General features: G+C 47.2%; 1 protein-coding gene and 1 long non-coding RNA gene across 2 annotated transcripts in view; both read left to right on the top strand.

The window, feature by feature from the left end:
* The window catches only part of LOC116974739 (P protein), a 206,307-nt gene that overhangs the window by 180,376 nt on the left and 4,307 nt on the right, over positions 1-21,624 (top strand). The window contains exon 12 of the mRNA XM_033023454.1: positions 3,513-3,637. Within this exon, the coding sequence (XP_032879345.1) occupies positions 3,513-3,637 (125 nt within the window). The remainder of the gene's footprint in view (positions 1-3,512; positions 3,638-21,624) is intronic.
* On the top strand, positions 7,145-17,518 carry LOC116974605. The gene is made up of 3 exons (XR_004412398.1): positions 7,145-7,176; positions 11,751-11,753; positions 17,506-17,518. It is a non-coding gene; the product is annotated as an uncharacterized LOC116974605 (long non-coding RNA).

Here is a 21,624-nt window from a genome sequence, read left to right as displayed (position 1 = left end):
CTGTGATTACCAGTCATGGTTTACTTTTGCAAACTCTATCACCAGTACATGCTTATCTTTTTTTAGTTTAGTTTGGAGATACAGCGGGGAAACAGGCCCTTCAGCCGCCTGAGTCCACGCCGACCAGCGATCCCCGCACATTAACACTATCGTACTCTCACTAGCGACTATTTACCATTATGCCAAGCCAATTAACCTACAAACCTGTGTGACTTTGGAGTGTGGTAGGAAACCGGAGATCCTGGCGAAAACCCACGCAAGACACGGAGAGAACGTACAAACTCTGTACAGACAGCCCCCGTGGCCAGGATCGAACACGGGTCTTTGGCGCTATAAGGCAGCAACTCTACCACTGCGCTACCATGCCGCCATGATCGGAAGTAGTTATTTCTTTTACGGTATTTCCTAAACAATGATATTTCCGAGCTGGGTATGCTTTAACGTGAAACCGAAAAGCAAACATTACATTAAAGTTAGTTTTGAATTCAGGGGTGGCTTGGCTTACGATTAATTGGGATCTGCTTATCAGCGGCTTACTTTGTTTCAATTCCAAATCATGTCCTCATATAATTAGATTGCCACAGGGGGAAGAAAAGTAATCAAAAAACAATGACATCATTGTAATGTAACTAGTTATAAAACAAAGAGATGGCCAAAAGCAAAATATGGATGAATTGTAATTTTTTCTTTCATTCCCTCGTGAATAAATTACTGACACTTTTAGAGCACTGGAAGACCCAACACATTACAGAACTTTGTCAATGGTACAGATATTCCTGCCATTTGGCACATGCACGACCTGTTGATTAAACATTTTTCCTTGTGCCTCACACTGAAAATGTTTGGGTCTCTCTGGACCAAAGTGGTTTGGGTCTCCAGTTTAGTTTAGTTTAGTGATGCAGCGCGGAAACAGGCCCTTCGACCCACCCAGTCCGCACTGACCAGCCATCCCCACACCTTAACATTATCATAGAAACATAGAAAATAGGTGCAGGAGGAGGCCATTCGGCCCTTCGAGCCAGCACCGCCATTCATTGATCATGGCTGATCGTCCCCTATCAATAACCCGTGCCTGTCTTTTCCCCATATTCCTTGACTCCACTAGCCCCTAGAGCTCTATCTAACTCTCTCTTAAATCCATCCAGTGATTTGGCCTCCACTGCCCTCTGTGGCAGGGAATTCCATAAATTCACAACTCTCTGGGTGAAAAAGTTTTTTCTCACCTCAGTCTTAAATGACCTCCCCTTTATTCTAAGACTGTGGCCCCTGGTTCTGGACTTGCCCCAACATTGGGAACATTTTTTGTGCGTCGAGCTTGTCCAGTCCTTTTATAATTGTATATGTTTCTATAAGATCCCCCTCATCCTTCTAAACTCTAGTGAAGGATGATCGGTATCCTACACATACCGGGGCCAATTTACACTTATACCAAGCCAACGCCTTTGGAGTGTGGGAGGAAACCGAAGATCTCGGAGAAAACCCACGCAGGGCACCCACAGCTAGGATCGAACCCGGGTCTCTGGCGCTGTAAGGCAACAACTCTAACGCTACACCACCGTGCCGCCCAAAATGCCACTATATTTATGTTCGCCTTAATCACATTATATGGTGATCTCGATGCATTATACTCTACCCCTGGTGTATATATACTCCTTTGACGTCAATAGAATTGAACCTTGGAGATAGAACACAATGCAGCGATACTACTATATTTATTCCTATTAGCTGGCGGTGAATTTCAATACGGGATAGCAGAATCTTCATAAAGCCTCCTCTTCAGTGACAGCTGTACATTTCTTCACTAGGTTTAGTGGAAAATCCAACTTGCAAATGTGAGAGATTTAATGAGATGGGAGGGGCGATTCACAGCGAGCTGCTGTTTAGCATGGTTAAGGGTAGTGCATTGCAAATCACCCAGCAAGGCATGTTCCTTCTGATATCATAGTCATAATAATCATAATCCAAATTTATTAGCCAAGTATGTTTTGCAACATACGGGAATTTGGTTTGCCATACAGTCAAACCAAAAAAGCAACAAGACACACAACTAAATAACAATTTGACATAAGCATCCAGCACTGCGGCTCCTTCCCATTCCCCACTGTGATGGAAGGCAATAAAGTCTAATCTTCTTTCCTCCTTTCCTCCCGCGGTCGGGGGAGTCGAACCATCCGTGGCCGGTGATCGAGCTCCCGCGTCGGGGCGGTCGAACTCCTGCGGCTCTGAGTTCCCGAAATCGGTCGCTAACCAGGACCGTGAGCTCCGTGATGTTAAAATCCGCAGGTTGGAGCACCAAAGGCCGACCACTGGCAAAGGGATCGCACGCTCCGAGATGTTGAGGTCCACAGGCTCCACGGTTTTGGAGCTCTAGAAGTCCCAACAAGAGGCCGCCAGCTCCACGATGTTGGGCTTCAGTGCGGACGGAGATACGACACGCGGGCATTGCCACTTTTCATTTCACTGCACACCTCGTATGCGTATGTGACAAATAAACTTGACTTGACTTGACATAAGAAAAGTTCCCCCCCACCCATCCGCCCCCACATAATACAAAACTAAAGATAAATTAAAACATACATGTTACAAACTAAAGACACAAAGAGGGAAAAAGACGAACAAAGCCCATTGGCGGGGCAGCTATCATGCGGAGCCCCTTGGCGATATCTGATCCTCGCCACTTTGCTAAGTAATCTGCTGCGATAATAACAGTAACCACATAAACACGCTGTTAATATAGAGATAAAATATAGCTTAAAACATCTAATTAGAGCATGTTGAAGACCAGACATCAGTTATGAATGTTTTTAATCATATTTTGACTTTACCTCTGGGATTGCAATACGATGTTCTCCAGCAAGTGATATATATAATAGATAGAAGGAACTGCAGGTGCTGGTTTACACAAAGTGCTGGAGTACGTCAACGGGATAGTAAGTCTCTGCCACAGAAGGTAGTTGAGGCCAGTTCATTGGCTATATTTAAGAGGGAGTTAGTTGTGGCCCTTGTGGCTAAAGGGATCAGGGGGTATGGAGAGAAGGCAGGTACGGGATACTGAGTTGGATGATCAGCCAAGGTCATATTGAATGGCGGTGCAGGCTCGAAGGGCCGAATGGCCTACTCCTGCACCTATTTTCTATGTTTCTATGTTTCTCTGATAGCCAGCATCTCTGGAGAACATGGATAGGTGACATTTCAGGTTGGGACCCTTCTTCGGACATATTGCCAGTTTAAGTTGTGTGAAATCACATGGAATTTAAAAAAACTCAGTCAGAAGATAAACTTTTATGTTATGTCTATAGTATGTACTTTTTTTATAAGAAAATAAATAATTAAATATTTTACACTACAAAAGCTTCATGGTTTTTTTTTCATATACTGAATGTTCCAAGATACTTCAGTGAATTAATGTACTCAATATCTAGTAAGTTTAAAAGTAAGTTAAATTAAAAAAAAACTACATTGAATAAAGCAGCCATTTATTTTTCTGCATTGAAAACCTTGTTGTTTTCCAGGCTTACCAGCTGTCGAGAGGAAGAATCTGGCCCATGATCATCATTCTGTGTCTCATTGCTGCCATTCTTTCAGCCTTCCTGGACAATGTCACCACGATGCTTATCTTCACGCCAGTAACCATACGGTAAGTAAGAACATTATTGCCGTAGAGGGAGTACAGAGAAGGTTCACCAGACTGATTCCTGGGATGGCAGGACTTTCATATGAAGAAAGACTGGATAGACTTGGCTTGTACTCGCTAGAATTTAGAAGATTGAGGGGGGATCTTATAGAAACGTACAAAATTCTTAAGGGGTTGGACAGGCTAGATGCAGGAAGATTGTTCCCGATGTTGGGGAAGTCCAGAACAAGGGGTCACAGTTTAAGAATAAAGGGGAAATCTTTTAGGACTGAGATGAGAAAAACATTTTTCACACAGAAGGTAGTTGAGGCCAGTTCATTGGCTATATTTAAGAGGGAGTTAGATGTGGCCCTTGTGGCTAAAGGGATCAGGGGGTATGGAGAGAAGGCAGGTACAGGATACTGAGTTGGATGATCAGCCATGATCATATCGAATGACGGTGCAGGCTCGAAGGGCCGAATGGCCTACTCCTGCACCTATTTTCTATGTTTCTATGTTTGCGCTGTACTGTTGCAGTTGGGAACAATATCTTTCCTGAGAAGAGGCAATTGAAGATTGCATTAGCCAGCAAAATAACAAATGATCCCAAGGTGCAGAGCTACAATCAGCCCACTAAGAGGACTCAGTGTCACAGCTGTTAGCGCTGATGCCGCATATTTCCAGGGTTCCATGTACGAACCTAACCTCTGGTGTCATCTGGTGGAATTTGCAGGTCTTCAGGTGGCTGCTCCATGTTCCTTCCACTTCCCCAAAACATGCTGGTAGCTTAATTGAATTGAATTGAATTGAATACATTTTATTAGCCAAATATGTCTACACACAAGGAGTTTGCCTTGGTGCTTTGCTCGCAAGCAACAACACGATATACAGTGGATAATTAAAAATAAAACATTATAATTTAAACTTGTGAAGAATGAAATTAAATACCAGAGCAAAAGGAGGCTACAGATTTTTGGTTGTTGAGTAGAGCTACTGCTCGTGGATAAAAACTGTTTTTATGTCTTGCTGTGGCGGCTTTGACTGTCCGGAGTCGCCTTCTAGAGGGAAGTGATACAAAGAGTTTGTGGCCAAGGTGAGAGGGACAGAGATGATCTTACCTGCTCGCTTCCTGGCCCTTGCAGTGTACAGTTCATCAATGGGGGGAAGGTTGCAGCCAACAACCTTCTCGGCTGATCGAATGATTTGTTGCAGCCTCCGAATGTCGTGCTTGGTGGCTGAGCCAAACCAGACCATGATGGAGAAGGTGAGAACAGACTCTATGTTGGCCGTGTAGAATTGGACCATCATTGCCTGTGGCAGAAAACAGCTTTTTTTCCACAAGCTGATTGTGTTTTAATTTGCTACTCTTAATTGTTCCTAATGTAGGAGAATCATCGGGGGCAGTGGTGGCAGTGAATGGGGATATGAGAGAAAGTATATTTAAGTAGGGGAATGGGAATGGTCTGAGAGCCTATATTGACTTGATGGGCCGAATAAACTCCTTCGATTTCTCATGTAAGAAGATATGGGAAATATAAATGCACACGGCAGGCCAAAGCCTACACAATTACAATTAGTTGTAAATAGCGGAAAGAGGTTTCACCAAAGGTAGTTGCCTAAATCAATGGGTTTTGATGGCTTGGAAAATATGGGTCTTTTAGTTTTTTTAACATAGAAACATAGAAAATAGGTGTAAGAGGAGGCCATTCGGCCCTTCGAGCCAGCAGCGCCATTCATTGTGACCATTGCTGATCGTCCCCTATCAATAACCCGTGCCTGCCTTCTCCCCATATCCCTTGACTCCACTAGCCCCTAGAGCTCTATCTAACTCTCTCTTAAATCCATCCAGTGACTTGGCCTCCACTGCCCTCTGTGGCAGGGAATTCCATAAATCCACAACTCTCTGGGTGAAAACGTTTTTTCTCACCTCAGTCTTAGATGACCTCCCCGTTATTCTAGTTTTAGTTTTTGAGATACAGCACGGAAACAGGCTCTTCGGTCCTCCGTGTCCAAACCGACCCCCATACATTAACACTATCTTACACATACTGGAGCAAATTTACAATTATCCCAAGCCAATTAACCTACAAACCTGTATGTCTTTGGAGTGTGGGAGGAAATGGAAGATCTCGAAGAAAACTCACGCGGGTCGCAGGAAGAACGTACAAACTCCATAAAGGCAGCACTGGTTGTCGGGTCTCTGGCGCTGTAAAGCAGCACCTTTACTGCTGTGCCACCATGCTTGATTATGTTGGCTGTGTATAGATGGAGTTAAGGGGAGGGATGGGAGGTTGGTTTGTACGATGGACTAGGTTATGTCTCTGTAGGTTTTTTTCTGGTCTTGAGCAAAGCAATTGCCACATCAAGTTGTTATGCAACCCGATAGGGTGCTTCCTATGGTTCAGCTGCAGAAATCGGTAAGAGTCATTGGAGACATGCTGAATTTCCTTAAGGGCCTGTCCCACCAGCATGCGATTGCACGCGCCTAGCGCGACCAAACGTGGTGGCTTGAGGCGTACGGCCTTGCGGGGCCGGTCCCACTTCCAACCGCGGAGCCGTCTGGAGTTGTGCGCGGCTGGTCCCGACATCATACTCACCAATCAGCTGGGCAGGAGGCGGGCCGACTGAATTTGTACGTCGCACGGCGTCTGACGGTGATGTCATCACGCAACGGCACGCCGGGCGGTGACATCATCGCGCAATGCCACGCGCTAGGCGTACGCCGCCAAGACGCTGCATATGCCGTCAAGACGCTGCGTACGACGTCGAGACGCTGCGTACGCCCGTCGAGGCGCTGTGTACGGCCTCAATGCGGCTGCGGGCCGACAGGCCATTGTCGCGCGGGATTTTCGGACAGTGCAAGATTTCTGGATCCCCGCGCGATGTCGGGAACAGCCCCGCACAACTCCATACGCCTCCGCCGATCGAAGTGGGACCGGCCCCACGAGGCCGTACTCCTCAAGCGACCACGTTTGGTCGCGCTAGACGCATGCTATCGCATGCTGGTGGGACAGGCCCTTAAGTCTTCTAAGGAAGTGAGAGGGATAGAGGTAAGATGGTCAAGGAGGATCATGGACCAGCCAGCAACTAGGTTTAAAAAATGTTCTCTCCCAATATGTTTCTCTCCCACTTTCACGACCTAATTAGCAACCATTTTTATGTGAACATTTTTCATCAGGCTAGAAAAACGCCCCGACCTACTTGATGCCACGAGTAACTACGACTAGCATCACGGTCTGCTACGACCTACCTACAACCTCCTACGACCTTGTGACAACCATACTGCGAGTATGAGTCAAGGGCAAACTCGGCAGAGGTCCTGAATTAGGTCGTGAAAGGCCCTCAAATGTGTGGGGATCGCTGGTCGGCGCGGACCCTGTGGGCCGGAGCGCCTGTTTCTGCACTGTATCTCTAAACCAAACTGAGCTAAACTGAGCCATGGCAGATTTATTCCAGCATGGTTTATAATTGGAATGGCATCAGATGAGTAAGGCAGAGGATCAGCGAAGACTCGTGATGAGGCAGAGTGTGGCCAATGTCTCCTTGGAGAGGGAGAAAAGAAGGTGATGACAGGAGAAAATGTACCACAATTTAACTTCAGTTTAGCGACACAGTGGCCCTTCAGCCCACCGAGTCTGCGCCGACCAGCGACCCATGCACACTAACGCCATCCCACACACACTAGGGACAATTTATGATTATATCAAGCCAATTAACCTACAAACCTGTATGTCTTTGGAGTGTGAGAGAAAACGGGAGATCCTGGAAAAAATGCACACAGGCCAGGGTTTCAAGGTCAGTTTATTGTCACGTGTACCAATTAAGGTGCAGTGAAACTCGACTACCATACAGCCATACTAAAAAAAGCAACAAGACACACAACTACATAAAAGTTCACATAAACATCCACCACAGTGGATTCCCCACATTCCTCACTGTGATGGAAGGCAATAAAGTCTAATCTTCTTTCCTCTTTATTCTCCCGCGGTCGGGGGAATTGAACCATCCGTAGTCGGGGTGATCGAAGCTCCCTCAGCCGGCGATTGAAGCTCCCACGTTGGGGCGATAGAAGATCCAGAGTCGGGGCGGTCAAACCTCCTGGAGCTTGGAGCTCCCGAAGTCGTTCCCTAACCAAGGGATCACGAGTTCCGCGATGTTAAAGTCCGCAGGCTCCCACGGTTGGAGCTCCCAAGGTCGGTCCCTGGCAAAGGGTTCGCCAGCTCCACGACGTTAGGTCCGCAGGCTCCCGTGGTTGGAACTCCCCTGAAGCCGGCCCCCCGCAGAGGCCGCCAGCTCCACGATGTTTAGGCCACAGTTCGGACGGTGAAACGATAGGGAAAAAATCGCATCTCCGTCGAGAAAAAAGATTTAAAAAAAGTTTACATATTCTGTTGTGCTGCAGCAAGTAAGAATTTCATTGTTCTATCTGGAACATATGACAATAATAAAACACTCTTGACTCTTGTCTATGTGACGGGAGCTTGGGTTTGATTCCAAATCAACAACCAGGATACACAGGTTTTCACTAATTGAAATGTAAATGCACTGACTTGCCAGAGGCTCAGAAGAACGTGGGCTGGTTTTCAACAGAGGACTGAGAGGCAATGAAATGGAAAATAGCATAAACTCATAGAAACAAGGAATGGCAGATGGTTTTTGCAAAAAAAAGACAAAGTGCTGGAGTAACTCAGCAATCCAGGCAGCATCTCTGGAGAACATGGACAGGTGATGTTTTGGGTTGGGACCCTTCTTCAGACTGAATGTAGATCGGGCGGAGAGAGCTGGAGGAAAGGAGGGGCAGGACCAAGCCTGGCAGGTAGTAGGTGGATACAGGTGACTGGGGATCTTGTGATAAGCAGGCAGATGGTTGGTTAGAGATGAAAAGACAGAAGTGTGGCGGCGCTGCCTTGCAGCTGCGGCTCGCCTTCAGTCCGTCGTTTGTCTTGTTTTGTTTTCTTTTTGTCCCGTTTCAGTTTATTTTGGTTTGTTGGATCGTGTATGTGTGGGGGTGGGGGGGAGAAGTTTGTTTTTGGTCTCTTCCTTCGGGGGGGATGTGACCTTTCTTGTCGTATCCCCCGTCTCCGTCTCCGTCTGCACTGAGGCCTAATGGCGGAGCTGGCGGCCTCCAACGGGGATTGACCTCGAGGCTCCGGAGGCAGAGCCAGGACTTACTTACCATCGCGAAGCTGGCCGACTTCGGGGCTGTGGCGGTGTTCCGGCGGCGGTCTGACTTCGGGGCTGTGGTGGCGTTGCGGCGGCGGCTACCCGACTTCGGGGCTGTGGTGGCGTTGTGGCGGCGGCGACCCGACTTCGGAGCCTCGGATAGTGTCGGGAGCTCGCAGGTCACAGGTTGGTGACCTGTTTTGCCGGGGCTCCCGCAACAACAGCTTCGTCCGCTGGACTGGAGGCCGGCAGCTTCGACCGCCCCGGGCCGCGGAGTTTGTGGAGCTCAGATTCAGCCGCGGGATTTGCTTACCATCACCTGGCGGGGTCACAACATTGGAGGCCTGGATCGCCTCAGCTCAGAGGGAGAGCAAGGAGGCAAGAGACAAGGACTTCGGGACTTTTGCCTTCCATCACAGTGAGGAGGTGCCTGGTGGATGTTAAACTGTGTTGAGTGTGTGTTTTGTTATTTTATTCTATGTTATGACTGCAAGGTTAAACCATTTTGTTGTACTGTGAATGTGCAATGATAATAAAGTTGAATCTAATCTAATCTAATCTAATATGCGAGACAAAAGGATTGAAGATTTGCAAATTGTGAAGCTTGATGAAAGAAAGTAGGTGGAAGGGAAGAAATAGGTGAGAGTTTAGGTGGAGTAAAGGGGAGGGGGGAGGGAAGGAGGGGTAGGTGTGGGGTTTAAGTTATGGTAAACAACCCAAGCGGAATATGAGGCGCTGTTCCTCCACTTTGTGTGTGGTCGCACTCTGGCAATGGAGGAGTCCCAGTACAGAAAGGTCAGTAAAGGAATGGGAAGAGTCTGTAAATAAGTGATCAAACACACTTGTACTTTACACGAGTCTTTAATGAGAACACAGGGTTAAACACACGTCAGCAGTCACTGTCTCCAGTCTGCTACTGTGCCGCGCAGAAGGAGAAGAAGGCGTTATTATAATTGTTAACTAAGGTGTGGTTAGTGGTATTGAGGTAGCTATATTATTGGTTGCATGCATAAACCATCTACAGAGGCATTAAAATAGCATCCTAGAGAACCTGTAGGCCTTGGAGGTCCAATGCACAAGCGTTTGGAGAAATAGTCGCCAAATGTACGCTCGGTTTTGTCGATACAGGGGGTGAAACTGTGGACATGCTGGAATTATTTTAGAACTTCTGTATCTTGGTGTCTGTTGAGCTAATTCTGGAGTGCCAGAGGAGGTAGCTGCACAAAGAGCAGGATTTCACCAGAGTGCATTCCTGCTTGTGTGACCTTGTGGTTTGAATCATGGCCACTTCCTTTTAGTTTAGTTTAGAGATACAACACGGAAACAGGCTCTTCGGCCCACCGAGTCCGCACCGACCAGTGATCAGCGTGCACCAACACTATCTTGCACATTAACAATTCATCATCATCGGCGGTCACTCGAAACAAGTATGACTGTCCTCTCATGGAGGACGCCTGTGCGTGACTTTGTTTAACGTGGGGAGACTGGTGCACAGACAGCCACCCCACGGTCCTTGACAGATCTGGGTCAGGATCCAGTGGCATGGAGTCCAAGACGACCGGAGACCCTTTTCTGCTGCAGCCTTCATCCGCCTTCCCAGCCGTTGTGACGCTCCACTAAAGTCAGCCATCGTCCTCCGCCTGTTCCACCGTTGAGGTCTTGGTTGGATTGCTCTTTGTCAGAGACCTCCCCCTCGACCTTACCGCCATGGGTGGCCCTACCAGGAGTATAGCTCCAGACGGCATCGCTCTCAGGACCACACAAGCGTCTCCACCACGACAAGGTGACAATCCACGGAAAAGACATTTACAATTATACCAAGCCAATTAGCCTACAATCCTCGACGTCTTTGGAGAGTGGGAGGAAACTGAAGATCTCGGAGAAACCCCACACAGGTCACAGGGAGAATGTACAAACTCCGTACGGACAAGTACCCGTAGTCAGGATCGAACCTGGGTCTCTGGCGCTGTCAGGCAGTAGCTCTACCACTATGCCACCGCGCTGCCTCTTAAATCCAACATTAAATCCACTGAGAGAGGAATTAATTCCTGGTCCCAGGGCTAGTGTATACGGGACTGAGGATATTGGTGGGATATGCGCTCAGCCCCGAACATTTGTTCCAGAGGCTTTAGCTAATAAATTCCTGATGAGATGAGTACTACTGTGGGTGATATTTGCACTGGTTTCGCACTGGGACCAAAGAACAAATTCTCCCAATTGTTTTTTTTTTGCTGGCAGTTGTATAGAAATGCCACAATGTTGTCTCATCAGATTTAATAAGATTTAATGTTCATCTTTTCCCCAAGTGAAAGGAATCTAATCAAAACTCTACTCAGCCTTAATATTATCTAAATATTAAACAAAACTAATGCCTTTGAGAATATTATTTCCATTTAGAAGGATGTGGTCATTTCTCAAAACTAATAAAGCAAAGATTTTGGCAGTGTGCATTGCTTCAGTTCTTCCCGTACATGAAATGAGGTGGAAGCTCTTCAAAAGAATGTGCACGCAATTTCCTTGCATTATCTGCAACTGCACAAACAAATACATTGATGTCGAGGTGACTCAGAATCATTACCTCCATCACAATCAGCAATAGTTACTGTAACTGCTGTCTATGTTACTTATGCCATTGAAATATTATCCCTCTTTTCAAGAAAGGAGCGAGAGAGAAAACGGGGAATTACAGACCAGTTAGCCTGACTTCGGTGGTGGGAAAGATGCTGGAGTCAATTATTAAAGAGGTAATAATGGGGCATTTGGATAGCAGTAAAAGGATTAGTCCAAGTCAACATGGATTTATGAAAGGAAAATCATGCTTGACTAATCTTCTGGAATTTTTTGAGGATGTGACAAGTAAAATGGATGAAGGGGAGCTAGTGGAATTAGTATATCTAGACTTTCAGAAAGCCTTTGATAAGGTCCCGCACGGGAGACTGGTGACTAAAATGAGAGCACATGGTATTGGGGGTAGGGTGTAGACATGGATCGAAAATTGGTTGGCAGACCGGAAGCAAAGAGTAGGAGTGAACGGGTCCTTTTCGGAATGGCAGGCAGTGGTGAATGGAGTGCCGCAAGGCTCGGTGTAGGGGCAGCAACTGTTTACCATATATATTAATGATTTGGAAGAGGGAATTAGGAGCAACACTAGCAAGTTTGCGGATGACACAAAGCTGGGTGGCAGTGTGAACTGTGAAGAGGATGTAGGAGGTTGCAGGGTGACCTGGACAGGTTGAGTGAGTGGGCAGATGCGTGGGAGATGCAGTATAATATAGATAAATGTGAGGTTATCCACTTTTGCGGCAAAAACAACAGGGCAGATTATTATCTCAATGGGGTTAGGTTAGGTAAGGGGGAGGTGCAGCGAGAACTGGGTGTCCTTGTACACCAGTCACTGAAAGTTGGCGTGCAGGTACAGCAGGCAGTGAAGAAAGCTAATGGAATGTTGGCCTTCATAACAAGAGGATTTCAGTATAGGAGTAAAGAAGTTCTTCTGCAGTTGTATAGGGCTCTGGTAAGACCACATCTGGAGTATTGTGTACAGTTTTGGTCTCCTAATTTGAGGAAGGACATCCTTGCGATTGAGGCAGTGCAGCATAGGTTCACGAGATTGATCCCTGGCATGGCAGGACTGTCATATGAGGAAAGATTGAAAAGACTAGGCTTGTATTCACTGGAGTTTAGAAGGATGAGGGGGTACTTATGGAAACATATAAAATTATAAAAGGACTGGACAAGCTCGACGCAGGTAAAATGTTCCCAATGTTGGGCGAGTCCAGAACCAGGGGCCACAGTCTTAGAATAAAGGGGAGGCCATTTAAGACTGAGGTGAGAAAAAACGTTTTCACTCAGAGAGTTGTGAATTTGTGGAATTCCCTGCCACAGAGGGCAGTGGAGGCCAAATCACTGGATGGATTTAAGAGAGAGTTAGATAGAGCTCTCGGGGCTAGTGGAGTCAAGGGATATGGGGAGAAGGCAGGCACAGGTTATTGATAGGGGACGATCAGCCGTGATCACAATGAATGGCGGTGCTGGCTCGAGGGGCCGAATGGCCTCCTCCTGCACCTATTTTCTATGTTTCTATGTTTCTATAATTAGCACTACACCAGGTATCTACCAAGTCACTGCATAAGACACAGTATCTATTTACCTCTATTTTCAAAATATTCAGACACTTTTTCTAATGGCCTTTTATGAAGAGAGTTCCAAAGACTCATTATCCCTGAGAGAAAATAATTTACCTCTTCTATTTCTTAAGTGGACCAACACCAAGGTCTAGATTCTCCCACCAGAAGATATATCTTACTTGTATCCATTATCTCAACATTTCTCAGGATCTTATATATTTCGATCAGGTTGCCTCTCACTTTTCTAAAGTTTGGCAGATATACGAGGCTTAGTTTAGTTTAGTTTAGAGATACAGCGTGGAAACAGGTCCTTCGGCCCACCCAGTCCGCACCGACCAGCGATCCCCGCACATTAACTACCCGACACAAACTAGGGACAATTTTACATTTATACCAAGCCAATTAACCTACAAACCTGTAGATCTTTGGAGAGTGGGAGGAAACCAAAGATCTTGGAGAAAGCCCAGGCAGGTCACGGGGAGTATGTACAAACTCCTTACAGACAGTCTGTAGATTGAACCCAGGTCTCTGGCAGTGTGGCAGTGGCTCTATAGCTGCACCACCGTGCTGCCCGAATAGCCTGTCCAAACTAACATCCCATTAATATATTAGTCTGTTAACATAGAAACATAGAGACATAGAAAATAGGTGTAGGAGTAGGCCATTCGGCCCTTCGAACCTGCACCGCCATCCAATATGATAATGGCTGGTCATCCAACTCGGTATCCTGTACCTGCCTTCTCTCCATACCCCCTGATCCCTTTAGCCACAAGGGCCACATCTAACTCCCTCTTAAATATAGCCAATGAACTGGCCTCAACTACCTTCTGTGGCAGAGAATTCCACAGATTCAACACTCTCTGTGTGAAAAATGTTTTTCTCATCTCGGTCCTAAAAGACTTCCCCCTTATCCTTAAACTGTGATCCCTTGTTCTGGACTTCCCCAACATCGGGAACAATCTTCCTGCATCTAGCCTGTCCAACCCCTTAAGAATTTTGTAAGTTTCTATAAGATTCCCCCTCAATCTTCTAAATTCTAGCGAGTACAAGCCGAGTCTATCCAGTCTTTATCTGAGTCTATCCAGTGTTAAACTAATGTGATAACTCCCTTCCTTAAATAAGGAAACCAATTCTAAGTATATTATTCCAAAAGAGCTCTCACCAATTCCCTATATGAATAAAACATAACTTCTCACCCTATGTATTCTAAGCTCCATACAAAAACATGAATATTCTTTTACTTTCCTAATGACTTGCTGTATTGACATGCTTGCGTTTTGTCAATTTTACACTAGAGCACCCAGATCTTTCTGAATCTCAGAGCTCTAAACCATCTCAGCATTTTCATTCTCCTGTTGGTGAACAATTTAACATTTTCCACCTGATGCCCCATCTGTCAGATCTTTGCCCACTCACTTGACTATCTAAGGTACACAAAAATGCTGAGAAACTCAGCGGGTGCAGCAGCATCTATGGAGCGAAGGAAATAGGCGACGTTTCGGGGCCGAAACCCTTCTTCAGACTGATGGGGGGTGGGGGTGGAGAAGGAAGGAAAAAAGGGAGGAGTAGGAGCCCGAGGGCGGGGGGAAGGGAGGAGACAGCTCGAGGGTTAAGGAAGGGGAGGAGACAGCAAGGGCTAGCAAAATTGTGTGAGAATTCAACATTCATGCCATCCGTTTTGTGTCTATCTTCGCCATCATCGACTTGCTAGGTTGAAATGCACGTATCAGTATTTCCATTCTTTTTATGACTACCACACACCAGGGCCAAGTTCCTGAGCAAATCACGGCAGATTATCAGAAATATCAATGCAACTTCTTCATGTGTGTGGCAGATGGCACTTGTCTTTATTGCGTTATTTCCCTCAAGAATGATCATGAAGATAAATTGTTGTGCGTGGGGGAGGAACGGAGAGGGGATGAAGTTTCCACAATAGTTGCCAAACATATGGCCCCCAAAAAATCTTCCATGTAATTGATTTTTCTGATGACCTGCAATCAGACTGGTTTTCTAAAATCTATTGTGACAGGGTTCAATAAGTATTCCTTTGCATTGCCACCCCTTAACAACATTTCAAGCATGAAAGCTAGTTAGGAAGTATTAAAGCACAGTAGCGCAGCGGTAGAGTTGCTTCCTAATGGCCTGTCCCACTTAGGCGACTTTTTAGGCAACTACAGGAGGACTATGCCGGGGAGTCGCCTTCATGGCCGTGAGGAGTTCCCGCATTCTGGGAATTAGTCGCGGCCTCATTATGGTCGCCCCGCAATGTTTTCAGCATGTTGAAAAATTAGCGGCGACCAGAATGAAGCCGCCATGGAGAGTAGCGAGGATTCTCGTGCCGTAGGTGCAGCGGTAGTGGGTTGCCAGGAGGTCGAAGGTTATCGTAGGTTGTAGCCGGCGCTGACCAGTGAATTTCATTTGCTCATTGGGAAAAAAAACGTAAGCAGTAGTTTTCAGAACCAAGGATAACCGACCGGTAATGTTAATGTCCGTGTATCTCTGGCTTCTTAAAAGTTGTCACCACTCCTTCTCCCCCATTCTCCCCCCCCCCCCCCCCTCATCCCCCCTTTTGTAAAGGACTTACCTTCCCGTACACTGTGCTTTCACCATCTTAATTACAGTGCCAACCTTCCTGTTCATCGCAGTGTGTGTCTGTATCACATTGGCTTTGCACCGTGTGAATTTCACTCAGACAGCGCTCCCCCCGCTTGCCCTGTCCCCCCCGCCTGATAATGGGCTGGTGTAACGGCTGGTGCAGGAAGCGGTCTGTGTGTGTGCAGTCACTGGCAGACACCTAAAAAATTGCTTAAGTGGGACACGCCCATTGGAGCACCAGAGACCAAGGTTCAATCCTGACTACGGGGGCTGTGGGTATGGAGTTTGTACCTCGTACCCGTGACCGCGTGGGCTTTCTCTGGCAGCTCCGGTTTCCTCCCACACTCCAAAGACGTACAGGCTTGTAGGTTACGTGTAGGAAGGAACAGCAGATGCTGGTTTAAACTGAAGATAGACACAAAAAAGCTTGAGTAACTCAGCAGGACAGGCAGCATCTCTGGAGAGAAGGAATGGCCGACATTTCAGGTCAGACTGAAGAAGGGTCTTGACCCGAAACGTCACCCATTGTTTCTCACTAGGTAAGAGGTTCTGTTTTATTCATACAGAGAATTGGTGAGAGCTCAGTCAGACAGCATCTCTGGAGAAAAGGAATCGATGAGTGTCTGAAGAAGGGTCTCAACCTGAAACGTCACCTATTCCTTTTCTCCGAAGATGCTGTCTGACCTGCTGAGTTACTCCAGCTTTTTGTGTCTATCTCAGCTTTGTATGATAATTGGCTTGGTAAAATTGTAAATTGTCCCTAGTGTGCAGGATAGTGTTAGTGTGCGGGGATCGCTGGTCGGCATGGACTCGGTGGGCCGAAGGGCCTGTTTCCGCGCTGTATCTCTAAACTAAACGAAAATCTTTGGTTGGATTTTCTTCTGGTAATATTTCATCACTTTCAGTTGATTGGGAGCGATTGGCCTCCTCTCCAGGGCTGGTGGGTCACGACACAATGTCGTCATGTTTGTGTTGCTCGGCTCGTAATCCAGGAACTAGGACTAATAATAAGGAGACATGAGTTCAAACCCCATCATGGTAAATAGCAAATTAACATTTTTAATCAAGCTGTCTAGAATGTAAAGCTGGTAGTAGTAACGGTGAACGGAAAAAGCCTGTTTAAAATAAATCTGTCTGGTTCATTAATGTCTTTGAGTGGAGAAAATCTCAGCACTGACCTGGTCTGGCCTATCTTTGACTCTAGACACACAGCAATATAGTTGAGTTTTAATTGCCTTCTGAAATTAGCCCACAATGGCAAATGAGATTAGGTTTGTTCCGCATTGTTTAGGGAAGGAGGGTACCCGTCTCCCATCACAGATGAGGCCTCACTCGTATCTCCTCGGTACCTCTTGCTCCCCTCCCCCTAGTCGCAACAGAGACAGAGTCCCCCTGTTGCTGTTCAATAGACAATAGACAATAGGTGCAGGAGTAGGCCATTCGGCCCTTTGAGCCAGCACCGCCATTCACTGTGATCATGGCTGATCATCCCCATTCAGTACCTCGTTCCTGCCTTCTCCCCATATCCCCTGACTCCGCTATTTTTAAGAGCCCTATATAGCTCTCTTGAAAGCATCCAGAGAACCTGCCCCCACTGCCCTCCGAGGCAGAGAATTCCACCTCTCTGTGAGAAGAATTGTTTCCTCGTCTCCGTTCTAAATGGCTTACTCCTTATTCTTAATCTGTGGCCCCTGGTTTTGGATTCCCCCAACATCGGGAACATGTTTCCTGCCTCTAGCGTGTCCAAGCCCTTAACAATCTTATATGTTTCAATGAGATCCCCTCTCATTTTTCTAAACTCCAGAGTGTACAAGCCCAGCTGCTCCATTCTCTCAGCATATGTCAGTCCCGCCATCCCGGGAATTAACCTTGTTCCTTTGGCATTATAGCAGCTTTTGATGGAGGTTGTGTTGCAGAGGAAATCTCCCACTGTCAGGCATGTTGCTGCAGTAGAGGCGGCTGGACAAAGAGGGAGAGACTTTCAGAGGCCTGCAACCCATCTTACAGTGGGGAAAAAGCAACTGACAACCCAATGTGACTGCTGCTGGTGTTAATAGCGCAATGGAGAAGGATTCTTGGTCCAGACCCGATACTCCTCCGGCAGTTCCAATATTTACCAACTTGCATCTGCTGTTGAAGATGTGGTACCTCTAACATCATATGTCCTTTCTGTCAACGTGAAGTCGGAGAGTAGGATAATTCCCCAATGTGCTGGATGCTCCTGGGATTCAGAGTCCCCTGCAGAGCTGGAACCCGCTCAGAGGACCCGGCGAGCCAAACTCGGAACCGAAGGCTGGAGAGCCAAGGAGGAGGCAGCCAGTGGCAACGGCGGATGTGTCAAGTCAAGTTTATTCGTCACATACACATACGAGATGTGCAGTGAAATGAAAAGTGGCTGAGTGGGGAGTGGGCCGGAGAGGGACTGGGGTATTGCCTCCAGCACTTTCAAGGTCGACTGTGGGAGGTGCCCGCCAGGAGACAAAGGCAGTCGGGCGAGGAGAGGGACATCGGCTGGCAGGACAAGAGACATAGTAACCCCCCTGTAGCAGCTGGGGAGGGGGGGTGTTACCTGGTTCTGGAGCCACTCCAGTACATCGAGCACATGGACCGGTACACAAAATTGCTGGGGAAACTCAGCGGGTGCAACAGCATCTATGGAGCGAAGGAAATAGGCGACGTTTCGGGCCGAAACCCTTCTTCAGACCTCTCAGCAGAGGTCTTACCTTTGTCCCCCTCCGTCCCCATCTCAATGAGTTCCACGCCCACCATGACTTGGAGCGCTTCTACCGTCGTCTCCACCTCACAGCGCACTTCCATGGGAAGGAGTCCTCGCCCCCCAATGATGACCCCTTTTCCCGTCTCCAACGCACCCCCTCCTCGTGGAACCCCTCTCATAAAGTCCCGGCTCTGGAACTCTTTATCCAGAACTGCCGCCGCGACGTCAACCGCCTCAACTTCTCCACTCCCCTGTCTCACAGTTCTCCTCCCATCTTCTTCGTTGTTGTGTGCTGGGGTAGCAGGGCGAAGGCTGCGGCCACCAACAGAATTAACAAGCTCATCAGGAAGGCTGGCTCTGTCCTGGGGCCAGACTTGGATTCATGGGAGGTTGGTCTTGGAGGGGAGGATGCTCCTCAAACTGCGGAGCATCCTGGACAATACAGCTCACCCCCTCCATGACACACTGGTCAACCTGAGGAACACCTTCAGCAACAGACTGGTTCCACTAAGATGCAGCACAGAACGCCACAGGAGATCCTTCTTCCCTGTGGCTATCAAACTGTACAACTCCTCCCCCCTTCTCGACCGACTATCCTTCTCCCCCCACCCCCAAATTTTTGCACGTCCCCCATCCTGGACTTTCCACTTGTCAATTTAATTTCATGTTTCAAGTATCTCGCTGTGTTTTATGACCTATTTCCCTCCTGGGATAAATAAAGTTCTATCATATCGTATCGTTTGGTGGCAGTGAAAGAATGAACATACCCCAGTCACTGAACAAACGTTCAAAGTCCTCATTTATTGCGGTTTGAATCGCCACTCTGAAATAACCAGCAATGAAAAAGCTAGGCAAAAATATTTCATTTCTGCTCCCTTTTGATTCTTCGTGATGGCAACGCTCTTTGCTTGTGAATAAACGTAAACATTTTTGAATGACGTCTGATGATGGTTGAGGAGATGGACGCGGTAGCCGTTATGACACTAAGCCATACGGACAGGAAGATAACCAGTGCTCTGCTCGTGGGCCGCAGCCAAATTGTGGTCAGGGCCCCCTCGGGCAAAAACCAGCTGGGTTCCGTACTTGCAATTTGCTGTTCCATGACCTCTGCTCCACCATGCGCTCGTGTAGATATTAGGTTAGAGTTGGATGGAGCTGAGAGTTCAGCTTCCAGGCAAACAATAACCAGTAGAATCAAGGGCCTGTCCCACTTAGGCTATTTTTGGGCGACTGCCGGCGACTGTCATAGTTGTAGCAGGTCGCCGAAAAAAACGGTGACTGGACCCTCCCCTTCGACATAAAATTTGAAATAGAATCATTACTTTAACAACAAAAAAAATGAAGTCAGCAAGGGCGACAACCTACGTTAACCGGGCGACAACTACGACAGCGCCTACGTCAGGAGAATTCAAGCTACGCTCGTTGGCGTCAAACCCACTGTCGCCAATTGTCTCCGAATATTATTCCAACATGTTGAAAATCCAGCGGCGACCAGAAAGACGCCACAACCATACAGGTGGCCTGAACATTGACTTCTCCAATTTCCGGTAGCCCTTGCAGTCTCCTCCCCTTCTCAGCTCTCCCTCAGCCCTCTGGCTCCTCCTCTTCCTTTCTTCTTCCCCCCACCCCCCCCCCCACCCTGTATCAGTCTGAAGAAGGGTTTCGGCCTGAAACGTTGCCTCTTTCTTTCGCTCCATAGATGCTGCCGCACCCGCTGAGTTTCTCCAGCAATTTTGTCTACCTTCGATTACATAGAAACATAGCAAATAGGTGCAGGAGTAGGCCATTCGGCCCTTCGAGCCTGCACCGCCATTCAATATGATCATGGCTGATCATCCAACTCAGTATCCTGTACCTGCCTTCTCTCCATACCCCCTGATCCCCTTAAACCACAAGGGCCACATCTAACTCTTAAATATCGCCAATGAACTGGCCTCAACTACCTTCTGTGGCAGAGAATTCCACAGATTCACCACTCTCTGTGTAAAAAATAATTTTCTCATCTCGGTCCTAAAAGTCTTCCCTCTTATCCTTAAACTGTGACCCCTAGTTCTGGACTTCCCCAACATCGGGAATAATCTTCCTGCATCTAGCCTGTCCAACCCCTTAAGAATTTTGTACGTTTTTATAAGATCCCCCCTCAATCTTTTAAATTCCAGCGTGTACAAGCTGAGTCTATCCAGTCTTTCTTCATATGAAAGTCCTGCCATCGCAGGAACCAGTCTGGTGAACCTTCTCTGTACTCCCTCAATGGCAAGAATGTATTTCCTCAGATTAGGAGACCAAAACTGTATGCAATACTCCTGGTGTGGTCTCACCAAGACCCTGTACAACTGCAGTAGAACCTCCCTGCTCTTATACTCAAATCCTTTTGCTATGAGTGCTAACATACCATTTAGCATTCATAGCAAAAGGATTTGAGTATAAGATTCTCCAGCATCTGCAGTTCCTTCTTGAATTTACAGGCGACACCCCGGCAACCATATGGCGACAGCCTAGTCACCTAAAAATTAGCCTAAGTAGGATAGGCCCTTCACCCAGTCAGCTCACATGGGAAGGGTTGGTCAGCCGATGAGAGACTTTCCTAGTTCATGTGGGCTGGAGTTTATGTCTGGCAAGATTCAGCATCGGCAGGTAATGAGGTGCCGATGCAATTTAAGAAGCATTAAAATTCACATTACAGAAGGAGAACATTAAGTCTTCATGCTGATCCCACTGAGGAAGATCAACTGAGATGAATTGTAATACCTACACTCAGTCCCAAGGTTCCCATGTAGTGCTCACCAGAGCATTTTTTAATATGGTGATACTTACTGCTTCCCTAGCCTTTTAGGTAATGATTTCCTGCTTTGCACTACTCATCGTTTGAACAAAAATCTTCAACCTATCTCGAATTCTTCATCTGTGCCTTGAATATGGCGGCAACAATATTATGCTGCACTCGCGTAGGGCCTTGGCGAGATACCTTTGGAGTATGTTCAGTTTTGGTTCTTACGTGCACAGCTGGGCTTGGACACTCTGGAGTTTGGAAGGATTAGAGGGTATCTCATTGAAACATATTAAGGACTTGGACATGCTAGAGGCAGGAAACATGTTCCCGATGTTGGGGGAGTCCAGAACCAGGGGCCACAGTTTAAGAATAAGGAGTAAGCCATTTAGAACGGAGACGAGGAAACACTTTTTCTCACAGAGAGTGGTGAGTCTGTGGAATTCTCTGCCTCAGAGGGCGGTGGAGGCAGGTTCTTTGGATGCTTTCAAGAGAGAGCTAGATAGGGCTCTTAAAAATAGCGGAGTCAGGAGATATGGGGGGAAGGCAGGAACGGAGTACTGATTGGGGATGATCAGCCATGATCACATTGAATGGCGGTGCTGGCTCGAAGGGCCAAATGGCCTACTCCTGCACCTATTGT

Source organism: Amblyraja radiata, chromosome 6, assembly GCF_010909765.2.
Source record: "Amblyraja radiata isolate CabotCenter1 chromosome 6, sAmbRad1.1.pri, whole genome shotgun sequence".
Lineage (NCBI taxonomy): Eukaryota > Metazoa > Chordata > Chondrichthyes > Rajiformes > Rajidae > Amblyraja > Amblyraja radiata.
The sequence above is the reverse complement of the archived record's forward strand: the minus strand, read 5'-3'. Positions and strand labels throughout refer to the sequence as shown.